This window comes from Silurus meridionalis, chromosome 7 (genome assembly GCF_014805685.1).
Source record: "Silurus meridionalis isolate SWU-2019-XX chromosome 7, ASM1480568v1, whole genome shotgun sequence".
Taxonomy (NCBI): Eukaryota; Metazoa; Chordata; class Actinopteri; order Siluriformes; family Siluridae; genus Silurus; species Silurus meridionalis.
In genome coordinates this window covers 22,055,580-22,082,635 of record NC_060890.1, presented here as the reverse complement: position 1 = coordinate 22,082,635, position 27,056 = coordinate 22,055,580, and the positions used below count along the sequence as shown (strand labels likewise).

The 27,056-nt window shown below is 37.7% G+C and overlaps 1 protein-coding gene across 1 annotated transcript; it reads left to right on the top strand.

Moving 5' to 3' along the window:
• The first annotated feature begins 4,672 nt into the window (after window positions 1-4,672).
• fh (fumarate hydratase) lies at window positions 4,673-24,965 on the top strand. The gene is made up of 10 exons (XM_046854490.1): window positions 4,673-4,894; window positions 6,588-6,722; window positions 8,342-8,452; window positions 9,094-9,270; window positions 9,630-9,812; window positions 11,592-11,757; window positions 12,202-12,405; window positions 14,691-14,818; window positions 16,471-16,624; window positions 24,750-24,965. Exons 1-10 carry the CDS (start codon window positions 4,688-4,690, stop codon window positions 24,890-24,892), a joined length of 1,608 nt encoding a protein of 535 aa, XP_046710446.1. The 5' UTR covers window positions 4,673-4,687; the 3' UTR covers window positions 24,893-24,965.
• The last annotated feature ends 2,091 nt before the right edge of the window (window positions 24,966-27,056 follow it).

The window sequence follows — 27,056 nt, the reverse complement described above, 5'->3', positions numbered from 1 at the left end:
GCATTATTTAGAGCTTGGGTGTATGCTATGGGTCATTGTCTTCTAAGTTTGTTCCATTTTGTTATAGTGTTTCTTTCATTCCAAAGAAATCTTCAACTTTTTCTGCTCCAAAACATCCCCAAACCATTAAGCTTCCACCTTCATGTTCGACTGTGGGGGTGAGGTGGTCTGCTAACATCTTCTCTCCTGTTCTCTGTCTCCGTCCAACAAAAATGTCAAATTAGGACTCCTCTGTCCACAGAATATTTTTCCAAGCATTCACGGTCCAATTTTTTGTGCATTTTGCCTTTTAGCTAGTTTGTTGCATAGAAACAAATGGACCATGCATGTGTCTCAAAAAACATAAAAGCCTAGGTGTTTCCATATATTTAAGACTCTCTGCATTAAAAATATATACATTATATACAGATATTTTATTAATATTATATTGTCTATGTTCATGCAGCATTAAATATTTTTTTTTTAATAGCACTAAATTAATTCAGGACAGATTGAGGCTTATACTCATAAACTTTAAGGATTATACTCACTGCTTGTGTGAACTTCATAATAACACAAGGCACAGTGTTCAGTTATAGATGAGAAATGATTTATAATCACACTCGTCAGTGTCACTAATTTCTAAGCATGGTTTTTGAGGTTTCTTCTTCTAATCTCAAGGAGCTTTTTCTGACATCATTGCCTTTGACTTGCTTATCAGAAATAATACATTTTAAATTCATCTTATATATATTTCTTTAATATTTATTTACTGTCTGTAACACTATACAAATAAAATAAAATTACATATAATAACAGCAGTAGACCTAACTTAGGTATCATATACAATATAGAGAAGCCTTCCCTGTTTCTCTGACATCATTCCACTGCTTCTATCCCTCCACTGGTTCCCTGTAGCTGCTTTCATCAGATTTAAAACACTGATGCTTGAGTATAAAGTCCTAAAAGAACCAGCACCCCTCTGCCTCACAGCACTTATTTTGCCCTGCACTATTTCTCTCCCAAAAGAGTTTGACTGATGACCGATCATATTCTCAGTCTGTGTCCTAATGAACCAGGATTATAATGTATTTATTAATTAAGACTTCAAAGCATGCTTGTAAATCACTCTGGATCAGGACATCTGTCAAATACAAGAAATGTAAATTTGAAATGTAGACTTTTCCTTTTACCCACAAGATTTTATCACAAATTTTATTTATACATTCTTTTTTTTATATTAACTCTAAATTTGAATTGTATATATAAAACTTTACAATTAAACGTATTAAACCTGGGAAATCGTATAAATCCTTTTCTCCTTCCTTAGTGTCCAACTAAGGAACGTTCACCACATCCCTCTTTACCTGCTGCCGCATCTCCTTGTACTCCTGCCTACTTTTCTCATCACTCTGTTGATCCCAATTCTGTTTTGCCAACTTCTTTCTCCTTATATTCTCTTGCACTTCCTCATTCCACCACCACGTTTCCTTGTCTTCCTTTCTATTTCCAGGTGTCACACTAAGTACCTTTCTAGCTGTCTCCCTTATTACTTCTGCAGTAGTTGCCCAATCATCCAGCATCTCTTCACCACCACCGAGCCCCTGTCTGACCTCTTCCCATGATCGTCTTTCTTCTTAAAATAAGTGTTCACCACTGCTATTTCCATCCTTTTAGCAAAATCTACCACCATCTGCCCTTCCACATTCCTCTCCTTAAAACCATACCTACCATCACCTCCTTATCACCTTTGTTTCCTTCACCTAGATTGCTCATTTAAATCTGCCCCAATCACCAATCGTTCATTCCTAGGTACACCTTCTACCACTTCATCTAACTCACTCCAGAATTTTTCCTTCTCCTACATCTCACAGTCCACTTGTGGAGCATAAGCACTGATGATATTTATCATCATCCCTTCAACTTCCACCTTCACGATCATCACCCTATCAGAAACTCTCTTCACCTCCACTACACTCTTACTGTACTCTTCCTTTAGAATCACCGCTACACCATTTCTCTTCCCATCCACACCATGATAAAACAGTTTAAACACCTCCAATGTTCCTGCTCTTACTCCCTTTCCACTTAATCTCCCGAACACACAACATCTCTACCTTTCTCCTCTCCATCATAACATCTACCTCTCTTCCTTTACCAGTCATAGTACCAACATTTAAAGTACCAACCCGAACCTCAACTGTCCTTCACTTCTTCTTTTCCTGCTGTCTCTGTGGTCTTCTTCCTTCTCTCCTTCTCCTCCTTCGGCCAACAGTAGCCCAATTTCCACCGGTACCCTGTTGGGTAACGATACCTGTGGCTGTCGTTGGTAACCCGGGCCTCGACCGATCCGGTATGAAATTCTTATTCGTGATCCCTCCCAACCCTCCCAATTTATCTGGGCTTGGGACCGGCACTTGCACGCTTGTGCAACCCTAATGGCTGGATTCCTAAGTCACATAGAATATAGATGGCATATAACATGGCAGAGGTTAGAGTTGCATCTTACTGGAAACAGAACAGGAAGAAAAAATTTCTGGTTTTAATCTTTCACGCTACAAAGTTCTGTTTTTAAAAGGGCTCTTGGTTATAAGTTAAATTATATTTGTTGTTTGTCTGAATCAAATAAAAGAGTGTGTGTGTGTGTGTGTGTGTGTGTGTGTGTGTGTGTGTGTGTGTGTGTGTGTGTAAAATGGTATTAGTGAGGTGAGATACTGTTGCAGGAGTATTGTGATGATGAAACATGTTTGGGCTTTGTATTTTCAGGGATGGGAAATTGTAATCCTACAATAATCCTGCTTTTCACGTTACCTCTAATTAAAAATAGAAAAGTGGTGGTACCTCAGTAGTTAAGATGTTTGCCTTCTAATTGATAGGTTGTGCATTCATATACTAGTACACCAAGTTGCCATTGTTAAACCTCATCTTCTCAGGGATGTAAATGACATAATTGCACACCGCTCTCGATAATAGGCTCTACAAATTTCGTAAATGTCTACGATTGTATGTTGGAGGTTTAGTGAGGAACCACATATGGGTGTGATACAAACTGTAAAACAACATTACCTGATTAAAGACGCATCTATCAATTTTCTCCTCAATAAGCAAGAGTCAAGTCAAGAGGCTTTTATTGTCATTTCTACTATACACAGTGGTACACAGTACACAGTAAAAATGAGACAACGTTCCTCCAGAACCCTGGTGCTACACTAAACAACATAGAGCTACAACACCCAACATAAACCTACATAAAGTACATCGAGTGCAACTGAGTGCAAACAGTGCAGACGAAAAACAGTACAGACAGACAGTGCAGACAGACAGACAGACAGACAGACGACACAAGAAAGTGTGGGACAATACACATAACACAAAATAGCGCTGACCAGTAAACCTACTGTAAACTCTGAATATACAGTACTGTGCAATGAGGAGTATAAAAACTATAAACAAGAGTATCTGTAAACAAACACAATGCAGTGCAAAAAAACGAGTAGCAGCAGTCAAGAGGTGCAAAAAACAGCATTTAAACAGTGTAATATGGTTAAGTATAAATAATAATAAATAAATGTTGGTGGAATGGAGTGAGATCAGTAATGAGTGTGTGTGAGTTTCAGTTTAGTTCTGTGCGTTGCCTGATGGCTTGAGGGGAAAAAATTCTGAGACAGTCTGAAAGTGAGGCCCGAATGCTTCAGAACTGCTTTCCTGATGGAAGGATTGTGAAGAGTGTGTGTGTTAGGGGTGTGTGTGTGTGAGGGGTGTGTGTGTGTGTGTGTGTGAGGGTTGTGTGGGGTCGTCCACAATGCTGTTGGCTTTTTGGATGCAGTGTGTGGTGTAAATGTCCATGAAGGAGGGGAGAGAGACTCTGATGATCTTCTCAGCCTTCCTCACGATCCACTGTAGGGTCTTGCGATCTGAGACGGTGCAGTTCCCAAGCCAGGCAGTGATGCAGCGGCTCAGGATGCTCTCTATGGTCCGTCTGTAGAATGTGGTCAAGATTGGGAGAGGGAGATGAGCTTTCCTTAGCTGACGCTGCTGGGCTTTCTTGGTGATGGAGCTGGTGTTGTGACCAGGTGAGGTTATCCACCAAATGAACACCAAGGAATTTGGTGCTCCTGACGATCTCCACCGAGGATCCATCGATGATCAGTGGAGAATGGCCGCTTTGTGCTCTCCTGAAGTCCACAACCATCTTTTGGTTTTGTCAACGTTCAGAGACATGTTGTTGGCTCCACACCAGGCTTTTAACTGTTCCAAAAATTAATACATGCAATAAATGGTGGAAGAAATTCCTGACTCTAACTTGCCACAACACCCGTGGCCTTATTTACGTGACTTTTTTAAGTAGTTGAAGGTTTTGGGCTCAAATCAATCAGTGTTTAACTCATTAATACCATTTGATTAATATATTGATGTGTTAAGAGTAACATTAGAGTCCTTTCACACAAACTGAGTTGATTAAGGAAGAGTCTTGTGACAAAACAATTATAAAAGAAACATTACAGTCATAATAAATCATAGTGCTTTGGATACTTAAGTACATTTGAAGACAAATACTTATTTTGTACTTTTTACTCGTCTTTTTTTTTTCTTTTACAGGAGTAATATTTCATTTTTATGTATATAACTCAAGTATTGACCACAACGTCCACAATGGAGACAGAAACCCGAGCCGATTTGAGACGCACACTTTCGGTGTCGCAACTAAATGTGTCCGCCCTCTTCAATATATCCGTGCTGGTTGGCTCACATTGGTTCCGCCCCTGTGTCAGAGCTCGACCCGGACGCCGCCATGTACCGCACCGCGCTCAGAAACCTGCAGCGATTTACCGGCCACACGGCGGCCGTGTCACGCTGCCCTGCCCATAAACTCCACCGCCGCACACCGGGATTGTCGCTCAGCTGCATCAGGATGGTGAGCTCCCATTTTCCGCACAGTTCCATCACTAACCCGGGTGTCTGCATTACTCCGGTTGACCTTTTTCCTATTTCCTAGCCTAGCATACATGATATTAGCAACCATACTTGTTTCATACAAGTCCCGCCTTCTACTCCAGGATTGGCTATCACGCAACGACATTCTGAGATCAACCAATCGGGTTGCGTATTGAAACCGGTGTTAGCCAATCATCGTACAGGGGGTGGGATTAGCCGAAAACGGGCAAATATCTGATTAGGGAATTGAATGTATTAGAAATTAGGGTGAATTTATTTCATTATAGATTGAATGATGGAGATATTTTTATTATTCTTTTATTTACATTAAAGTGTGAATTTGCCACGTGACGTTGAGCTTTTGGGAAACTTTGGCCCAAGGTCAGAGTTTAGCTGCAGCTGGATTTATTAGGGCAAAGCAACAACACTGTTTATTGTATTAAAGAATAAAATGTTGCCATTTTAGTAATAAAAGTTCAAATGCATTGAAAAGTAAACAAATAAATCAATCTGCAATCGTGCAAACATTTTTTTATTTTTTTTTCTAATGCATTTAAATTCAGGAAAATTCAGCTTTACTTGTAGAGCACTTTTAACAATAAACATTTACAGAGATACAGATTTAATTCTAATTTATATTTTAGTGCCTATAAGTTTATCCCTAATGAGTGAGCCAAGGAAAAGGAAAAAAACTTCTTCCTGAAAAACATCTCCCTGAGGTGGTGTGTGGAAAAAACCTTGAGAGGAACCAGACTCAAAATCCTCTTCTGGGTGACACCAAATGCATTTAATTAAAAATTCATTATAGATTCATCATTGCTGGGGTTATCACCTGTTCATTGAATGCAAAGCTGTTTATAGAAATTGCAGCCACAAGCCATTGTATCAGATTTTTATTAATTACAGTCCATATCCATCTTCATGGTTCTTCAGTAGAGGTCGATTGATTAGTCAGTTTTGTTGATTAAATTAATTGCTGAACCTAAAAATCCTGAACGATAGTTACAAGAGCGGCCTCTTGTGGCGAATCACTGCATGGCGAGTGCTATATTATATTTATTATTTATAATGTTTTAATGATATGATATTTATTAATGAATATATATTCACATTTATTTTCTTAAGCACATTCTCATGATTCAGTACTGTTTATTTATTTTAGTAATAAATTTCAGTACTCTTTTCCATGGAGGGTTTGTTGTTTTATCTGGTATCTATCAGTTGATTAATCAGTTATCGGCAAGTACGATCCAACCTAGCTAGCGGTATCGGTTGACCTCTATCCTTCAGTTGAATCCTCCACAGTAACTTCATGAATCTGTAGACTGTTCATGGGGAACCATCAGCGAGTGGTCTCCACTGGAAAAGGATTCCATCTAGAGGTAGGGTGTTAGAATGAATCAGGCAGGTCTGTGAAGAAGGAAGGGGAAGAATCACTGGTTTCCAAGGAGTTAATTACATGATTAAGCTTTAGGTGGAAAGAAGGTAAGCGAGAAAACGTTTGCAGTATAATCAAAGTGTCAGTAAGATATAAACACAGAGGTAGATTATTTGTTTTATATCTCATAATGCACTTACATTAGAAGCATTAAGCGATTTTGAGATCCAGCAGTTTCTTTATATCTCTTGCTACCTCCAAAGCGACCTAATCTTTTTTTTAATCTGGTCCTTAGGCAAGTTCGGAGTCTTACAGAATCGAGAAGGACACCTTCGGTGAGCTGAAAGTGCCCAGCGATAAATACTACGGAGCCCAAACCGTGCGGTCCACCATGAACTTTAAAATCGGCGGCGTGACGGAGAGGATGCCGGTAAGTCGTAAAGTGACGGTAACTGTCATGCATGAATTATTTTCATATTTTCATAATTCAAGAAAAAAAAAAATCTCCCTTTTTTCATTATTCAAAATTGTACGGGTGAATTTTTAATTGTTTAAATATTGCATCAGATTTTTTTTTATTAGTATAAAAACCTGAAGTGATAGAAAAATGAAATATCAGAAGTTTTAACCTTCAGGTGTAAAATCTGTAATATTGCTTAACAGAAAAGTATAATAATAGAAATGATCATTTCTGAATATTTACACAAAATATACAAAGTCTAGGAATTAATTTTTCATTTAATGATTTTTATTATAATTTTTTTTTAATCCACCCTCAAACAATATTAGTGTATAAGAAATAAAAAAAATCATCCAACCTGTAATAAAAAAAGAATCTGTAATCCACAGTAACTGTTACATGAGTGTCACATACTCACTTACACTACTTTTTTTCCAATTGAGTTCCACATATAAAGAGCATGAGATTTATTTTATTTTTTCCTTAATGTTCACAGTACTTTAACCAATCGAAGCAGGTGTATGTATAACCAATGAACAAGTGTCAGGGGCGTCTGTATCCCACACTCAAAACGGAGAAATGTAAATCTGGCACCTCGAATACATTTGTGCTTGTGAAATTCATGCCTAATGCAGAAAAAAAAAATAAAATTTGAAAAACAATTAGATGTTTTGTCACCTAATGAGTATCAAACCTTTTTGTGGAACTCGGGTCACACAGTGTTCTTGTTTTTTTTGTTTGTTTGTTTTTTTGATTTATTATTATTATTTATATACCACAAAAGTGCTGTTTTGGGGATAAAATTCGCTCTAATCTGTAGAAAAGATTAATATTTACTGGCGCTGCTGCTATCGATTATTTTAGTAATCGCACGTCCTAACGATTATTCCATTGACCATTCCATATTAAATCTCACACAGTATCTCCATGTGGTTTTCTTGTTTTAGGAAAATCTGCCTGAAATTTCCACGCACTAAATCTGCATATTTTTTTTTGCAAGCTTTAAACTCATTTAAAATTATACCAAACTTTCTTGCATTTTTTTTGTTTGGCCGAAATTTTCTCCTCTTTCCTCGCTGTTTTCTCTCCGTTCCTCCGTTTTCATTCTACAGCGGTTGCTGTGTTACCCCGTTTAGCGTGCGGTGCGTCAGTAATTTTGGTCCGTGGGGAAACACAGTGCGCCGTGGTTAGTTAAATGGACTAAAAAAAAAAAAGCATCGAGGCAAATAAATCCAGCTTTTTCATCTTATATTATGTCTTTCATCTTATTATTATAATATTATGTTTTGTGGTAACAAAACCTTTGTTCATAAAGTGTATCTATACAACAACCGGATCAAGGTGTAAAAACATGATTTTTTTTTTTTTTCCCCGGAAGAGAAATTGAGGTGAAAATGAAAGTTGCCACACATACTGAACTACAGAGTCAAAACACTGCATGCGGTCACTAATTAAATATTTACAGAGTGTGTATTTGTAGACACAACATGAATGTGTCCAGGTATAATGGTCACTTTTACTTGTATCCCTGTGTGTGTGTGTGTGTGTGTGTGTGTGTGTGTTTGCACATGTGCGATTGATTGTTTTAGATTCAGGTGATTAAAGCATTTGGCATTCTGAAGAGAGCAGCTGCTGAGGTGAATAAGGACTACGGCCTGGACACCAAGATCGCTGATGCCATTGTGCAGGCTGCAAATGAGGTACTGTAAAAGCTCACAGCTAACAACACTACATATTCATTCTATTGCACAGATCCTACTACTGTATTAGATGCAATAATTTTTGATGCAAAATATGTATTTAAGACACAAGAGGTGTGTGATTCACATTGTGTATGAACATTTTGCACAAGCACTCAATCTGCACAAGCACTACAGTGCAAATATAGCATACCACAGTCAACATGCACTAATGGTAATGTGCGATGTGTACTACACAACCACATTGTAACGTTATATAAAGAAAAGCAGAATACTACTATTCTTTATAGCTGCTGTAACATAAGTGCTAACAAGAACTCGATTGTTTTTGCACTTTTTACATGCTATAAATGGCTGAAAAATCTGATTTTAGGTTTCTTTAATTATTTTTAAACAAATGTCCAAGAGGAATTAAACATTTCAGGGTCTTAGTAACTCTTAGTAAATTGCATTACATCACTGTATAGTTGATTTTTCTACAACTCTACATCCTTAAGTGATTTATGATTATCGTTGTTCTGTATATAAGATTTCACTTCTTGCTGCATGCTCATGTTATTGCTGACCAGCTTGCAAAAAAAAATAAAAGTTGATAAGATATCTTAAGGTATCTTAAGCTCAGATTGTCCCTTCATGCCCAGGTGTCTGCTGGGAAGCTGGACGAGCACTTCCCCCTGGTGGTGTGGCAGACGGGCTCAGGAACACAGACCAACATGAACGTCAACGAGGTGATCAGCAACCGGGCCATAGAGATCCTCGGAGGCAAACTAGGCAGCAAAGACCCCGTCCATCCCAATGACCACGTCAACAAGAGTCAGGTGACTACATAAAAAAAGTGTCGGTACAAATGACCTCACATAATCCAAGCTCGGTTTTAATATTTTATTTGTTACATTTATTATAATTTTTTTTTCTTACTTTATTAAATTTTTTCCACTATGAAGTTATTCGAGCTGAATCTTGTGTATTAAAGTTGCTATAATAATTATTATTATTTCACACCTCATACATAATTTACTTGAACATGTATTAATTTAGAAATATGTTTGCTGATACGTTTTGAAATTTATAAAGAAATTGTATATTAAATTAAAAAAAGTTTGCTTTTTTTTTTTTTCTCCACTGTTTTTACAGATTATTCCATTCACTTGTACATTTGTGTGTGCACATGTTTCAGAGCTCAAACGACACGTTCCCCACTGCCATGCACATTGCTGCAGCAAAAGAAGTGCACGAGGTTCTCCTGCCCGGTTTGCAGCAACTCCACGACGCTCTCGCTGCCAAGGCCGAGGAGTTTAAAGACATCATCAAAATCGGCCGAACGCACACGCAGGACGCCGTGCCTCTGTCCCTCGGACAGGTAAAATAAATATCAATGCGAAAAGACATCTGGAAAGAATTTACAGCGCTTTTTCCACAGCTTTATTCTGAAATGAATTAAATTCAATTTGTTCCTCAACTTTTGCAAACAATTCCCCATAATGGCACTGTAAAAGTTTATTTGAAACCTTTGCAAATTTATAATTAAAAAAAATATCACGTACTCTAGTATTCACAGCTTTTGATTCATACTTTGTTGAAGATCCTTTAGCACCAATTATAATCTCAAGTCTTTTTGAGTTTGATGCTAACACCTATTTTTGGGCAGTTTCTCCCATTCTTCTTTGCAGAACCCCTCAAACTCCACCAGGTTTGATGGGAGTGTCAGTGCGCTGCCATTTTCTGATCTTTCCAGAGATGTTCAATAGGGTTTAATCTGGGCTCTGGCTGAGACTCTCAAGGACATTCACGGAGTTGTCCAGTAACCACTGCTTTGTTGGTTGTGTCTTGGTTGTGTGCTGAGGATCGTTGTCCTGTTGGTCGTCTCCCCAGTTTGAGGTCCAAAGCGCTCTGGAGCAGGTTTTCATCAAGGATACCTCTGGTCAATGCTGCATTCATCTTTCCCTCGATCCTGACTAGTCTCCCAGTTCCTGCTACTGATAAACATCCCCACAGCATGATGGTGCCACCACCATGCTTCACTGTAGGGATGATGTTGGCCAGGTGATGAGTGGTGCCTGGTTTTCTGACAGTTGGCATTCAGGCCAAAGAGTTAAATATTTATTTCTTATGGTCTGAGAGTCCTTCAGGTGCCTCCAGGTGGGCTGTCATGTGCCTTTTACTGAGAAGTGGCTTCTGTCTGACCACTCTACCATACAGACCTGAATGGTGGAATACAGAGATGGTTGTTGTTCTGGAAGGTCCTTCTCCCCCGATCGCTCAGTTTGTGAATAATTTCCGGATGCACTGTACATTATATGGACAAATGAATTGGGACACCCCTTAATTATTAAATTCAGGTTTTTTTAGTCAGACCCATTGCCACCCTCCAGGAACTGAATATACAGAATCTTCTGCATTTTTTCCCGTAACATCCCCATGTAAACTTTTGAATCAGATGATCAGTGTAAATTATTTTGTATTCTTCCAGACGTATATACGTATAAATTGTCGTTTTCAGATTCAGTACCAGTCACCCTTATTGTCTCAGTATTTTGTATTTATTTGTGCAGCGTATTTAAAAGTGGGGCATTTCAAATGATATTTTCCAGATATGTCCAGAGTTGCATATAGCAGTCTTTGTTGTTTGAATTAATCTCACACATATGAAATAACATTGTGAGGTTTACATTAATATAATGTTCCTGCTTATGCAGGCAGAGAAGAGATTATGGTGGGTCCTTGGTATTGTTGATGAGGTCAGGGCAATATCATCTTGTTAAAAGATACTATATAACAAACTATATACAGTGAGGAAAATAAGTATTTGAACACCCTGCTATTTTGCAAGTTCTCCCACTTAGAAATCATGGAGGGGTCTGAAATTGTAATATATGTAAAACTGTAATATATAGTAAATGCAGAAGTAGTGGATGAAATAAGAAGACAAATATTAGCATTCCTTGTTATAAATATAGCTATTGTTTAGAAAGGGGATTTAAGTATATATATATGTATAAATATATATATATATATATATATATATATATATATATATATATATATATAAATATATATATATATATATATATATATATATATATATATATATATATATATATAAATATAATATAATATAAAAAAGTGTGTGTGTGTTTAGGAGTTTGGAGGATACGTGCAGCAGGTGAAATACAGTATAGAACGAGTGAAGACTGCGATGCCCCGTGTGTATGAACTGGCAGCAGGTGGCACTGCAGTGGGCACAGGATTGAACACTCGCATCGGCTTTGCGGAGAAAGTAGCTGACAGAGTCTCAGCTCTCACAGGTCTCTCACGCACATACGTGCACACACTTCTATAGACACATTAGCTCAAATGTTACAAGATCCTGGAGAAAAACAACAAATAAGCACGAATGCCCTCAAGTATTGTGTCGGTTTCATAGCTGAGCTGCACATTTCTTAGAACGTCTTACAAAATTATTTCTGGTGATTTCAGATGATCTTGTATGAGCATGTCTGTTCTAAAAGATTTGCCGTATAGAAAATACATTATTCTGACATGCATGACACAAAATCCCAGAGTGGCTGCACAGCATTTATCACGTACAATCTGTTTGTACTTACAACATGACCTTTTATATGGACTGATTTCTATCAGAGCCACTTTTGGATTTTGTCATTAAGAGAAATGCAGGAATGCATTTTTTTTCTTTGCAGTGTGACAAATAGTGTATAAGAAACTGGATGGTGTTGCCTGATCATTTGCAGGCCTGCCCTTTGTGACCGCTCCAAATAAATTCGAGGCTCTGGCAGCCCATGATGCTCTGGTGGAGCTGAGTGGAGCTTTAAACACCGTAGCCGTCAGCATGATGAAGATCGCCAACGACATCCGCTTTCTTGGTTCTGGGCCTCGCTCAGGCCTTGGTGAGCTCATCCTGCCTGAGAACGAGCCTGGCTCCAGCATCATGCCTGGTGAGTGACAGCAGCATGAGTCCTACTATTATATCAAAAAACATGAATTTTTATATAATATAATTATATTATTAATATAATATGTTAATTTAGAGAATTTCAAGGTTGAGTGTTATCCTTTAAGATCTTCTGTAGGATCTATCGAGGAAGGCAGAGCATGTGCTCCAACATATATGCAAAAAATCCTGAAAATTAATTGAACAAAAAAATGTTTTCACTTGTTAAATAATTAATGTAATTTAACAATTATATTTTTAAGGTTTAAAAAAAAATATCATTGTTTATGTATATATTTAGTACAAAACTAGTATATATTAAATTGTATTGTTTTGTATTTATTTAGTATTATAATTTATTTATTTACATTAAGTTACTTATAGGTTTTTAGTGCTAATGGTATTCAGTTAAAAGATTAGAGTTTTTTTGTCATGTATAGCAGTGGTCCCCACCCCCTGGGCCGTGGACCGGCACTGGTCCGTGGGTCAATAGGTACTGGGCCGCACAGAAAGAATACATAACTAACATTATTTCCGTTTTATTTATTATCTGATTCTGAACGATATTTTATTTTGGAAAATGACCGGATTCTCTTCACCACATCTGTCTATGACTCACTCTTGATGCATGTCATGATGCCTTGGTCATGTCTTACCTCCATCCGCTACCTTCTTAAAGGGGCTCCGGCCGCTACATAATACATTACTGCTAAATTCAAACCCCCAAGCGAGCAAAATAACCAAAAAACAACACAGTGGATTCACGTTTATTATTATATTTAGAAAATACCAGTTTTCAAGCTGGTCATATAGGAAACAGTCTGTTACACCATACAATCAAATTCATACTCTGAATCTTCCAAGCAGCCCATGATGTAAACAGGCAAAGACACAATACATAAATTACAAAGTTATAATAGTGCAAATGCAAAAATCAGAAGTCCGTGCAATCGAACATTTACTGCTTTTTAGCAGACTTCTTTGTCCAGAGAGGGATACATTTAAAGTGCTTTGCTTTGAAGTGTCTATCAACAAAATAGCCAGCTGGAGGAGAAGCATGTGTGAGAGAGAGCAGTACAGCTGATTCTGCTCTTCTGTACAGTTGAAATTACTCTCTCTAAAGTTTCACATCTTCTTTTAGACACTGTATGACTTCTGACCCCCACAGAATGCAGCACTCTAAAGGCAGTAAGTGAGAGAGTCTCAGGAAGATCTTCATTTGCTTCACAGCATTCAGTTAGCACACACATTTAGACCTGAACTTCTCGCTGTTTTAGATTTCATAATCTGTAACATAGATTTTTGATTAACTAAATGTCATTTATTCGAGAAGTTTTAACTCATTGCAGCTGTTTAATGGCATTTATTAGTATGTATTTACATTTGCATCACTTATCATATGCCCTTATTCAGAGCGGCTTACAATTATTCTATTTACACAACTAACAGTTGAGGGTTAAGGTCCTTGTTTAAGGGGTCCATCAGTGGCAAATTGGCAACAAATAAACAACCATTCATGCAAAATATTACTGAACTTTATTACTAAATAAAATAAAAAAAACTGTTCATGTAATCATGAAAATGTGCAAAATGAAATAAATGGGTAGATAATTATATTTATAAATATTGTGGAAAATAAGATCAAATATGAATAAAATAAAAAAAAGACACTTCAACAAACAGAGGCTGCTCTTGTACTGTATAATAACAGTTGATCTTTTTAGAAGCTCCAGCAACAAACGCAACCCGGAAAAACTATCAGTGTGGATTTTGGTTCCCGCAATCAAATAACGGAGCCGATTAATTAACCAATTTGATGACTCGGTCGACCTCTACAATGTATTCATAGAATTTTTTAACACCTTACACAATGCTGGCTGTGGCTCGCTTTTACAGTAAGTCACAGCGGCTCAGAATAAAGATTATAAAAAATCATTGATTTTTTTCTTTTCTTTTATCTTTCTTTTTGTCTTCATTAAAATACAATAGGAATTCTTCACAATGTGGTTTTACATATGGAAATGAGTTGATTTCAAGCATTTATTAATTGATGCAGTATTTATTAATTTATTTATTATAATATTAATTCATTAAAATTGACTTATTTACACTTGGAGACTTAGAGAGAGAATATACGCATGGTGGAAGGTTACAAATGTTCCAGGTGCTAATTCGTGTGTGTGTGTGTGTGTGTGTGTGTGTGTGTGTGTGTGTGTGTGTGTGTGTGTGTGTGTGTGTGTGTGTGTGTGTGTGTGTGTGTGTGTGTGTGTGTGTGTGTGTGTGAAACAGGTAAAGTGAATCCCACACAGTGCGAGGCCATGACCATGGTGGCCGCTCAGGTGATGGGGAACCACGTAGCTGTCACAATCGGAGGCAGCAACGGGCACTTTGAGCTGAACGTATTCAAGCCGATGATCGTTAGTATCTTCCTCCATACACTCGTGCTGCAATTTTATTTTTCAGTGCTTCATAAATGATCTTAGCGTGTTGCTGTTGTATATATTTTTATTTATGCGATTCAATTCATTTGAAAGGTCTGATCAATAGATCTGCGAATTATATATATAAATATCTGATCTGTAAATGATAAAATAACACACATTTTCACTGTAGTACCATAGATAAAATGCATTAAAATAAAAATCCAGAGCATTAGCCAAACCTTGGAAATATTTCTGAAGATATGTTTCTAAATCAGAACATTTCTAAACATCTAAATGGTAATGCTAGATTTAGTTCATTTAGTATTCCATGACTTGGAATAATGTCAGTGATGCGTGAGACACCAGAGGAGAAAAATCTCAGTTCTCGGTGTCTCTGATATTTAATTTAGAAGCTTTGCCTTCTATAACACCTTCGGTCCCATTTAACATACAAGATAATCAGGCTGTAGGGTTTAATTGTCTCTCAGAAGACTGCGACCTCTGCAGCTTTCAGAAAAAGAAAAAAAAAAGAAAGTATTGTGTTGTATAAGGTACTACATGTTATAATTAGAGGTGTAACGGTACACAAAATTCTACAAAATGTTCTACTTATTTCAGAAGACTTTAACAAACGTGTTCATTCCTTCCATCCTTCATTCAATCACTCCCTCGATATGCAGAATCGTCAGGATTTTCTTCTTTTAAGAGAAATTCTAGAAGCTGTACATAAAACACAGAGGAAATGTCGGCGATGGCAGGAAGCAGTGGCATCAATTTCGCGCACACACGCAAAACGAAATCTGTGTTTTACAACGCGACAAAATTTCGGCACACAACAAAACGTATTTCCAGTACGACGCGAGTAGCCACAGTGCCGCTAACTCCAGGTCTTTAGACCCCTGGCATTTTTGTGTATTTTTTTCCAAGTATAAAAATAATAATAATCAGGAGGTGTGGGTCACATTCAAGTGAAGGTTCAATGTAATGGTACCACATCCAAAGACATCATATACAAGTGTGTGTGCCTTCAGGTTTGTGGTAACAGTTTAGGGAATAAACACAGGTGGAAAAGTCATGTGGCTCAATACTTTTATACATGTAGTGTATTTCTTTTGCTGTTAAAGGCAGAGAATAGTCACATTTTATAATGTGTTAGGGTGTTTTTTTTCCCTCCTCTTTTTAATGATGCCCCATTAAAGCCTCTCCCCATGTTTTTTATTTGTCATGTCCAGTTTTGTTACTTAAACCTCACTATTACTTTATCGGTTGTAAAGTCTACGCTTAAAAATTTTAGACCTTTATTTACATTTATTGGCCTGTTGTGCCATACTAGTGTTTTTTTATCTCATTTAGATTCTACTTCTGGTTTTCTATTATAATATCATATAATCTTTTTTAATGTAGTAAATCCTGGGGTTTTCTTCATAATCCCTCATATATTATTTATGTATTTAAAACCTGTATTTAGCAGGTTATTAGAAAAGTAAAGTGGTTCATAACTACAGCTTTAAAACAATAGAAATACAACTGGGCCTTTTCTATTTGCCTCAGTTTTTCAAACATAGGAAGCCAGACACATTTGAAGGCTTGTAATCCTCAGGATTTTAACTTTATTATTATTTTTTGTCTCTGGTCTCCCTGGACAGATTAAGAATGTGCTGAACTCCGCCCGGTTGCTAGGCGACGCTTCGGTTTCCTTCACGAAAAACTGCGTGGCTGGAATTCAGGCCAACACGGATCGAATCAACAAACTGATGAACGAGTCTCTGATGCTCGTCACTGCTCTCAACCCTCACATAGGCAAGTACATTATCACCACAGCAGAGGGCGCTCCTTCACTAGCACTGTTAATTACATTGTACATCACTTGTGTCTCTCTCTGTCTCTCTCTCTCTCTCTCTCTCTCTCTCTCTCAATATTATAAATATTAGTAAAAGATAACACAAGTGAAGACAACATGCAGTTTATAAATGAAGGTTTTTATTATTAATGTAAACAAAATCCAAAAGTACATGGCCCTGTGTGAAAAAGTGTTAAAACGGTGGTTTATCACACCTGAGTTGAATTTCTCTCGCCACACCCAGGCCTGATTACTGCTACACTTGTTCACAATCAAGAAATCTCTTAAATAGGACCTGCCTGACAAAGTGAAGTAGACCAAAAGATCCCCAAAAGCTAAACATCATGCTGAGATCCAAAGAAATTCAGAAACAAATGAGAAAGGAAGTAATTGAGATCTATCAGTCTGGAAAAGGTTATAAAGCCATTTCTAAAGCTGTGGGACTCCAGCAAACCACAGTGAGAGCCATTATTCACAAATGACAAAAACATGGAACAGTGGAGAACCTTCCCAGGAGTGACCGGCCGACCAAAATTACCCCAAGAGCACAGCGACGACTCCTCCAAGAGGTCACAAAAGACCCCACAACAACATCTGAAGAACTGAAGGCCTCACTTGCCTTAGTTAAGGTCAGTGTTCATGACTCCACCATAAGAAAGAGACTGGACAAAAATGGTCTGCATGGCAGAGTTCCATGACGAAAACCACGGCTGATCAAAAATAACATAAAGGTTTGTCTCGGTTTTGCCAGAAAACATCTTGATGACTTCCAAGACTTTTGGGAAAATACTCTGGACTGACGAGACAAAAGTTGAACTTTTTGGAAGGTGTGTGTCCCATTATGTCAGGCATAAAAGTAACACCGCATTTCAGAAAGAAAACATCATACCAACAGTAAAATATGGTGGTGGTAGTGTGATGGTCTGGGGCTGTTTTGCTGGTTTAAAACCTGGAAGACTTGCTGTGATAAATGGAACCATGAATTCTGCTGTTTACAAAAAAATCCTGAAGGAGAAAGTCCAGCCATCTGTTCCTGACCTCAAGCTGAAGTGAACTTGGGTTCTGTAGCAGGACAATGATCCAAAACACACCAGCAAGTCCACCTCTGAATAGCTGAAGAAAAACAATATGAAGACTTTGGAGTGGCCTAGTCAAAGTCCTGACCTGAATCCTATTGAGATGCTGTGGCATAACCTTAAAAAGGCAGTTCATGCTGGAAAACCGTCCAATGTGGCTGAATTACAACAATTCTGCATAGACGAGTGACCAAAATTCCTCCACAGCGCTGTAACAGACTCATTACAAGTTTTTACAAATGCTTGATTGCAGTTGTTGCTGCTAAGGGTGGCCCAACCAGTTAGGTTTAGGGGGCAAACCTTTTTTCACACAGGGCCATGTAGTTTTGGATTTTGTTTTCCCTCAATAATTAAACCTTCATTTAAAAACTGCATGTCGTGTTCACTTATTTTTTACTAATATTTGAATTAGTTTGATGATCTGAAACATTACAGTGTGACAAACATGCAAAAAATCTAATAAAATCAGGACGGGGCAAACATCCATAAACCTCTTCCCTCCTGGTGGCTCCATTATCAGCATTCTTCTACCAATATACCTCATGTCTTTGCACATTTCCAAACCATCTCGATCGCTCCTCTCTCACTTTGTCTCCAAAACGTCCTACATGCGCTGTCCCTCTAATAAACTCATTTTTAATCCTGTCCATCGTCACTCCCAACTAAAACCTCAACATCTTCAGCTCTGCTACCTCCTGCTCCACCTATTGTCTTTTACTCAATGCCACTGTCTCTAAACCATACAACATCACAGGTCTCACCAGTCCAATAAACTTTCCCCTTTTACTTGCAGATACCCTTCTATCACAAATCACTCCTGTCACTCTTCTCCACCCACTCCACCCTGCCTGCATTCTTTTCTTCACTTCTCTAACACATACTTTATTACTTTGCACTGTTGACTCCAGGTACCTGAACTCCTCCACCTTCTCCACCTCTTCTCCCTGCAACCGCACCACTCCACTGCCCTCCTTCTCATTCACACACGTGTACTCTGTCTTATTTCTACTGACTTTCATTCCCATTCGCTCCAGCGTGTACCTCCACCTCTCCAGGCTCTTCTCAACCTGCTCCCTACTCTCATCACAAATAACAATATCATCTGCAAACATCATAGTCCACAGAGACTCCTGTCTGACCTTGTCTGTCTACTTGTCTATCACCACTACAAACAGGAAAGGGCTCAGAGCTGATCCTTGATGCAGTCCAACCTCCACCTTGAACCAGTCTGTTGTTTCTACTGCACACTTCACTGCTGTCACACTGTCCTCATACATGTCCTGCACCACCCTCACATACTCTGACACACCTGACTTTCTCATACAATACCACATCTCCTCTCTCGGCACTCTGTCATACGCTTTCTTTAAATCCACAAATTCACAATGCAACTCCTTCTGACCTTCTCTATACTTCTCCATCAACATTCTCAAAGCAAATAAGGCATCTGTGGTGCTCTTCCTTGTCATAAAATCATACTGTTGCTCACAGATGGTCACCTCTTCTCTCAGCCTGGCTTCCACTACTCTTTCCCATAACTTCATGGTGTGACTGATCAACTTAATTCCCCTGTAGTTACTGCAGGTCTGCACATCTCCCTTATTCTTAAAGATTGGTACCAGCACACTCCTTCTCCATTCCTCAGGCATCTTCTCACCTTCCAAAATCTTGTTAAACCATCCAGTTAAAAACTCCACTGTCATCTCTCCTAAATATCTCCATGCTTCTACCAGTATGTCATCTGTTCCTACCGACTTTCCACTCTTCATCCTCTTAATCGCAGCTCTTACTTCCTCCTTACTAATCCTATCCAGTTCCTGCATTACCATCTCCACACCTTCCAACCCCCCCCCTTCTCTCTCGCTCTCTCTCGCTTATTTTTCTCATTCATCAGCTGCTCAAAATGCTCTTTCCATCTTCTCAACACACTCTCCTCACTAGTCAACACATTTCCATCTCCATCATTTATTGCTCTAACTTGCAGCACATTCTTCCCAGCTCGGTCGCTCTGCCTGGCCAATCAGTACAAATGCTCAAGACTATTTCTGCTTGACAATGGTTTTTACAAGTTGGATTAATTTAGCGTGCACAGATAATACATTCAGTTTTTTTCTGAATCTGAAATCCAGGTGTTGTCAATATGACTGAAATAGCACAACTCTGCTGCTATTTCAATATATATTTTCATTCGAGTTGAATACGGAGAGAAATACAGTCTCTCACCAGGTTCAAATAAGATTTATGTGTGGTGTTAGGACACCAGGCATCTCGCAGCTGAATTATTGGCCACAACTTGCTGACACAAAACAAAACAGAGTGTGAAAAACACTTAAGCTGTCACTTAAACTGTCATATCCGGGCTTCCTACACCTAAACGACACAACTGTGTAGCAAAAGACAGCTGGAAGTGCCCAAAACTGAACAGAGGTGGAGGACTGTTATACAACCCATCATTCACCTACACAACCTTCAGACCTTAATCTGCCTAATGATATCACTAGTGTCAATCACACCTACTGTTTATTTCCGCCTGTTCAGAAAATAAAACACAGGGATTGGAGAAATGCTTTAATTCTTAAAAATTTATTTAAAAAATAAATAATTAACAGACACTAATAAGGCAGACATCCTGTACTGAATGGAAATCTGCTTCTCTGGTCCATACATCCCACTCACATGTTCAAGTTCAACTAAGAAAATTATATCCATTAAAGATACGATTCCAATTTTACCAAATTGACCAATTTCCAAATGTACTAATTCCAATTTCCAAATTTTAATTAAAATTTTTTACAAATTCAACACTTTTACCAAAAGGTTGCCATCATGTCCATTGTCTTGTCTTGATGTCTTCAACCAATTACATTTCTAGAAATCCTAAGCAAGTTAATAAATTACATGTTTTGGTCAGACTTTTCGCCATTATGGTAAAAAGTACACGCAGGTGGTGACAAACCTTTCATAGTTATTTTTCTCAAAAAGACGACCGGCATTTAGAAATCAATTTGATTACATAAGTACACCCTAAAATTGACCCTAAAACTACCTTCAGCAACAATAACTTAAGCCAGTATTTCAGACTCGCATCATTTTGCAGTATTATTGGTCCACATCCCCCGTTTCAGCATTGCTTTAGTTCATTAGTGTTTAAGTGCATTAGTTTATGCACAGATCTCTCTTTCTGGTCACCCTTTTAATAAACAATAAAAAAACATACCTACCTGGTATCAACATTAACACTGACTGTTTCATTAACAGTCTTTATTAAATTAGAATAGTGACGATTGGTCAGATTGTTTAGTTATGGTCTTATAACCCATACTGGTTTGACGAGCAGCAACAGTTGCTTCTCTGAGGTCGGAACTGAGGTAATTTTATCTGGGCAAGATGTAGATACGTGTGCACCAGAAAGGTTGTGCTGTTATAGAGCTGAAATCGGAAGTTCCAAAAGCACATATTGATCTCATTGTCAGGAGCCCACAAGCTTGTGCTCATGGCTGCCAGAAAACACCAACAAAGGAAGCTCCAAGTTGAGCAAATCAATTTGATGAAATTTTCACATTTTTTGGATGCAAGTAGGCAATGACTTGTTTATGGTCTTTGCACAACATTAAATTGGCAGTTTTTCAACATAATGTTGCCTTATTTTTTTCACTATCGGCTTAACAACGTGTTTTAGAAAACATGGATTGTAAATGTGCTTTAAAAAGTAGATCTGGAGAATGTAGTACATTGTAATTAACTGGAACGAACATTCCAATTAACTTATTCTACAGATTCGTATGGATCATTTATTAGAGGTAGATTTACAGTTTGGTATGTATATCGGATCGATTGTTTTAGTACTTTAAGGGGGAAGGAAATGCAAGACATAAAATTGCTTGTAGTTTTCTTTTTTATTAACATTGTTTATTATTAACATTTGTGAAAATCAAGAGTAAAATCTTTTTAAAACAACTTAAAAAAAAAAAAAAGAAAAATGCCTAATTGGTTGAAATAATAAAAAAGAAAATCTTAAAACCAAACAGAATAAATCAAATTAATGCAATTTGAAAATGTATTGATTTGATTGTTTAATCGAGTAAATTGGCACTAAATAATTTGATTGAATAAATGAATAAAATTTTGGCGTACTTTAACACATTTTTGCATTTTAAAGAGAAACACAGGATAGTTATTTACTTTTTGACTCAATTGAATTATTAATAAATTCCATTAATCCATTAAATAATTCAATCTATCCAGAAATTAATTTATTCACTTCGTCAATATGTGTAACTGTCAGGAATTTCTCCTTTTTAAGAGAAATTCTTGAAGCTGTACATGAATAAAACGTAAAAACATTTGTGTTGGCGGGAAGTGGCGGTGATTTCGCGTATGCACAGAACAAATCGTGTTTCCGGTACGGATCGAGTAGCCACAGTGATAAGAGACGAAGACTAAAACTTATGGTTCAGCACTTAATGTTTGTGAGGGAACTCATATTTTAACTATGTTCCGCACGTAAAACAAGAATTGCATTTGGTACACGTGCACCGTATTGAAAGTCTTGTACCGATAGTCGCTTTGATACGAATACTTGTATCGTTACACCCCAATCATTATGCATCAGAATAGTGTGCAGAGCTTCTGAGAACAGTGCAGTTTAAGACCTGTGTGTGTGTGTGTGTGTATGTGTGTGTTAATTTAAGCAGCTAATATCCACTCAGTTTAGTAGGCAGTGACACCTACTCAGGACCAACATCAGACTTGCAAATAGAGAAGTGACACATTGCCTCTCTTCATTTCTTTGTTTTCAGTCAAGGTAAACCACTGATTCCACCAGTTTAATAAGTTGCTCTTGGCATACCGTCAATTATCAGGTGCTAGGTTGGACTTTCTGCCAGGATGTAGCAGATGATTTCAGACACCTCAGGTTTAGGGATCAGACTGTTGAACATGACTTTTCCACCTACTTAAATAAAGCACGTGAACTAAAACCCGATTCTACTCCTGTGGAGTAATTGGTTTTAGGAGCAGGCAGGCATTAATGAGGTGATTAGTATTTGAGTTGTGTGGATGGAGACGTTTAACACGATCGTTCAAAGGGCTGTTATTGCTGCCTGATTCAGGCCATGTCTACACCAATACGTTTTGGTTTGAAAACGATTATTTTTGCTCTCTGTTTTGGCCCTCCGTCCACACTGAGGCGTTGTTTTTTAGTCAATGAAAACGTAGTTTTTTTGAAAAACGTTTTCCAAAGTCGATAAATTTGAAAACACCATTTTCACGTCGCAGTCTAGACGGAGGTGATTGTGATATGATTTACCATTATGCATTTAAATGCAATACGATGCAGTGGAAAAAATTATGCTATGCAATTTAATATGGCACAGATAGTACTCCTGATAGTGCCTTCTGACTTTAAATGCATGGCCCTTTCACAAACAAATTAAAAAAAGATTACATAAAACCAGATGTTCTTTTCCTGTTCTGTCACTGGGAAGATGCAGCTCTACCTCTGCCATGTTAATCTATATACCGTATGGTAAAAGCAATGCACCGCAATGCAAATTCCAACTTGTATCCCATGCACACCCTTTTTTTTAATCGGTGCATCACATCGTTAACTTTTCTGCTGAGGCACCGTTACCGTAATCTTACCATCCATAATCTGTGAGATTAATAATATCAGAACAACCCTGTAGATTAACTCTGAAAAGTTCTGCCTGATGCGAGCAAGGAACTATATACATTATTTACAAATATACAAGAAAGCAAATCAGAAAAACAGGACACGGAGAAAAAGGAAAAAGAGCGGTGCTAATTTATAGAAGGTGAAGAAGCGAAAAAAAATCTAACTAATCCCCTTTCTCATAATCTCAATTTTTTCATTAATTAATTAATAAAAAAAATTAAAAAACACACACCTAAATGACACTACTCTCTTAACCATACCCAAAACCAAAGATTCATGTGGTGGCAGTTGCTTCTTAACATATTTAACAGAAACAAACCTGCATATGTGCACTATGCACTTCATGTACTTCCCTGCTCACTTATATTTACATTTACGCCATTTAGCAGATGCCCTTATCCAGTACAAAAGTGCTTTGAAGACTCTAACAAAAGAATGCATCATCACTGGTTCACAACTTGGAATACCATCAGCCTAAAACTATAGTAACCAACAGAGTTAAGCAGAGATTACACAAAAGTCAGGATCCTACTTTACCAGAAGGGAATAAATTCAAGATAAAAAGCTAAAGCGCACACATTTCCCCCTCACCAATCGGTGGACTCCAATGTAATGAAACACAAGTTTAAGGTCAAAACGAACAAACAAAGAACCACAAATAGCACAAGCTATTAAACAAGGAACAGTAAGTAATTTTTTTTCTTTTAAATGTACTTGCTTACTAAGTCGGAGAAAATTAAATAAATGAAAGAAGTTTGAGCAGATGGATTCAATACTAGTGTTGTTTCGCAATTTAATAGCTGTTTATAGTGTCTTAGCCGCCATGGTTTTCTTTTATTCATATATTAAGTAGGTTGAGGTGTTGCATTGGCAGAAATGTATTTTGCTTTGTTTTATATTTTCTTTTTATGTCCTTAATAAAAAACAGTTTCTGCTGTGATTTTGTATAGAGCGATGACTCTCTACAAATTAGGCGGTGGAATATAACAGCATGATTTATAACATTGTCTCGTGGCAGGAGGTTTTCTTGTAGCAAAGTTTGATTTAATCAGTCAACTATTAAATCAACTATTACTGGATATTTGCACGGGTCTATGCAAAAAAAAAAAAACGTTCATTAGCTTTGCATTTTGTTTCAGTTTACAGCAGATATCGGTTATCGGGGGGGGCGCACAAATTGCAGAGGAAGAAAAAAAAAAAAAGAAGCAGACCTTTCAGACGACGTGAAAATCCTGTTATATGTTGGTGTTTTTTGTGATTTTGACTGCTGTGTTTTGCTTTCAAGATTTTCTTTAAGGATTGTTTTCTCTTCTCTCTTTGTGTCTTTTTCAGGCTACGACAAAGCCGCTCTAATCGCCAAGACGGCACACAAAGAGGGTTCGACTCTAAAAGCAGTCGCCATCAAGCTGGGCTATCTGACAGAGGAGCAGTTTGAGCAGTGGGTCCGTCCCCAGGACATGCTCGGCCCTAAGTAAAAACCTCCAAAGTGTGCCGATGCTACAGCCAAGGCCGGTCGTTGTACAATAAAGCTTTACCTGTTTTGTTTTTTTTCTTTTCGGAATGTGTTTTCCTTTTTCTTTGAATCCAAGAATGTATTTCGAGTATTTCCCAGTATTTGTAGTATTTAATTAGGCTTTCCGTCTCCCATCTGCGAGCATATCGACAGATCCACAGGGTCTATTGGATCGTTTCCAAACACAGCGTGAGAAATTCGTGGACATGAAATGACGACCCCTGATTAAAATGACCTATGGAATGTGCTACAAATTCAGCTCTAAATCTAAATCCTTTATAGTGATGCTGCGCTATTCGAAAGCACACTCTGTGATCTTCTCATGTAATGACTTGGAACTAATTTTTCACCTTCTCACCAAAAACACAGTGTCCTCTCGGACCATTGGCCGAAAAAAACCGACTTTTGACTTTGTACTGAAGCACTTATGCGTAGTTTTGGGATTTGGGATTTTCAATATTGTGTCATTCTGCAGTTTAAATGTAATGACTTTGTTTAATGTGATCGTGAATGTGAAGTCGCATTATTTGTCCTCTTTTTCTATTGGTGGTCAAAATGTCGTCACTAAAAGTCTTCACTGTTGGCCGATTAAGTTGCATTTGAACCAGATTGACTTCAGCATTCTGGCCGATAGACTTTTCAATTAAAATCTGCTACCATGCTGGTTCTAAAACCACATATAGGAGGATGGAATCAAATGATTAAAAATATATTTTTTACTTCACAAGAATTGCTTTGGAGTTTAAAAAAAAAAAAAAGATATATAATTGTTGCTTTTTTTGTTAGAGGGTCTTCATCATATAAACTTGCATGGAGGATCCGATATCCGTTATTGTCGTTTTTTTAGGATTATATCATACATAAGGTGCCAAGTAAACATCTTGTAAGTCCGCTGAAATCGCACAGGGTAAAACATGAGGGGTTAATAGTATCGGCATGTATTTGTTTGATGGTGTTTACATGCCAGTTTTGACTAATAGACATGTCTGAGCATCATCTCATACATGCACTTGTTTCGATGTTGATGGAAATTAAATTGAGCTGTACACCTTTGCTCTTGCAGTCAATTTGCTGTTCATTTATTCAGCTACATGTTTGAGATCATGTATATTAAATTCATTTAAATTGACATCAAATTAAATAAATGGAACAATGAAATTAAGTAGTTTACATTTACATCTTTGTTAGACCCCATTTAAGTAATACAGATGTGTAAGTACCGAGAGAGTAGCCACAGTGACACTGGGCTAAATCAAGTTTATTTATTTTTTTATTTTATTAATACCCCTGGCATTGTTATGTATGTTTTTAAAGTAATAATAGTTAAAAAAAAAAAAAATGCACTCAAAGTGTGAGGTGGAGACCAAACAAACTTGCAGTCCACCACTTAATACGTTTGTGATGGAACTCGGATTGTAACAATGTTGCACACATAAAAAGGATTTCATTCAGTATACGTGTACTGAACCGAAGCCGTGTACCAATACATCCCTTTATTTATATATATATATATATAAAAATGATTGACTCTTCTGTAAAAAAAAAAATAAATAACTCAACATGCAGCCATTATTGTCTAAATAACTGCCAACAAAAGTGAGTACACCCTAAGTGAACATGTCAAAACTGTGTTCAAAGTGTCAATATTTTGTGTGAGCACCATCGTTATCCAGCACTGCCTTAATCCTCCTGGTCATGGAGTTCACCAGAGCTGCACAGGTCCATAATGACATCACAGAGCTGCTGGATTTTAGAGACACGGTGCTTTTCCACTTTCCACTTGAGGATGCCCCAAAGGTGGGGTCGGTATTATGTTGGACCAGGGATGGTCTGCTTCAGAATGTTACAGCACGTTTGAATCCGTGTTTCCCCTTAATGAACAGCAGCACTCATGCAGCCCCAGAGCATGATGCTACCACCACCATGTTTGACTGTAGGCAAGACACAGTTTTCTTGGTTCTCCTCACCAGGGCATCACCACACATGCTGGACAACATCTGAGCCTAACAAGTTTAGCTTAGTCTCATTAGACCACAGGACATGGTTCCAGTAGTTCATGCTCTTGGACAGATTGTCTGCAGCAAACTGTTTGCAGGCTTTTTTGTAAACCAGCTTCAGTAGACACT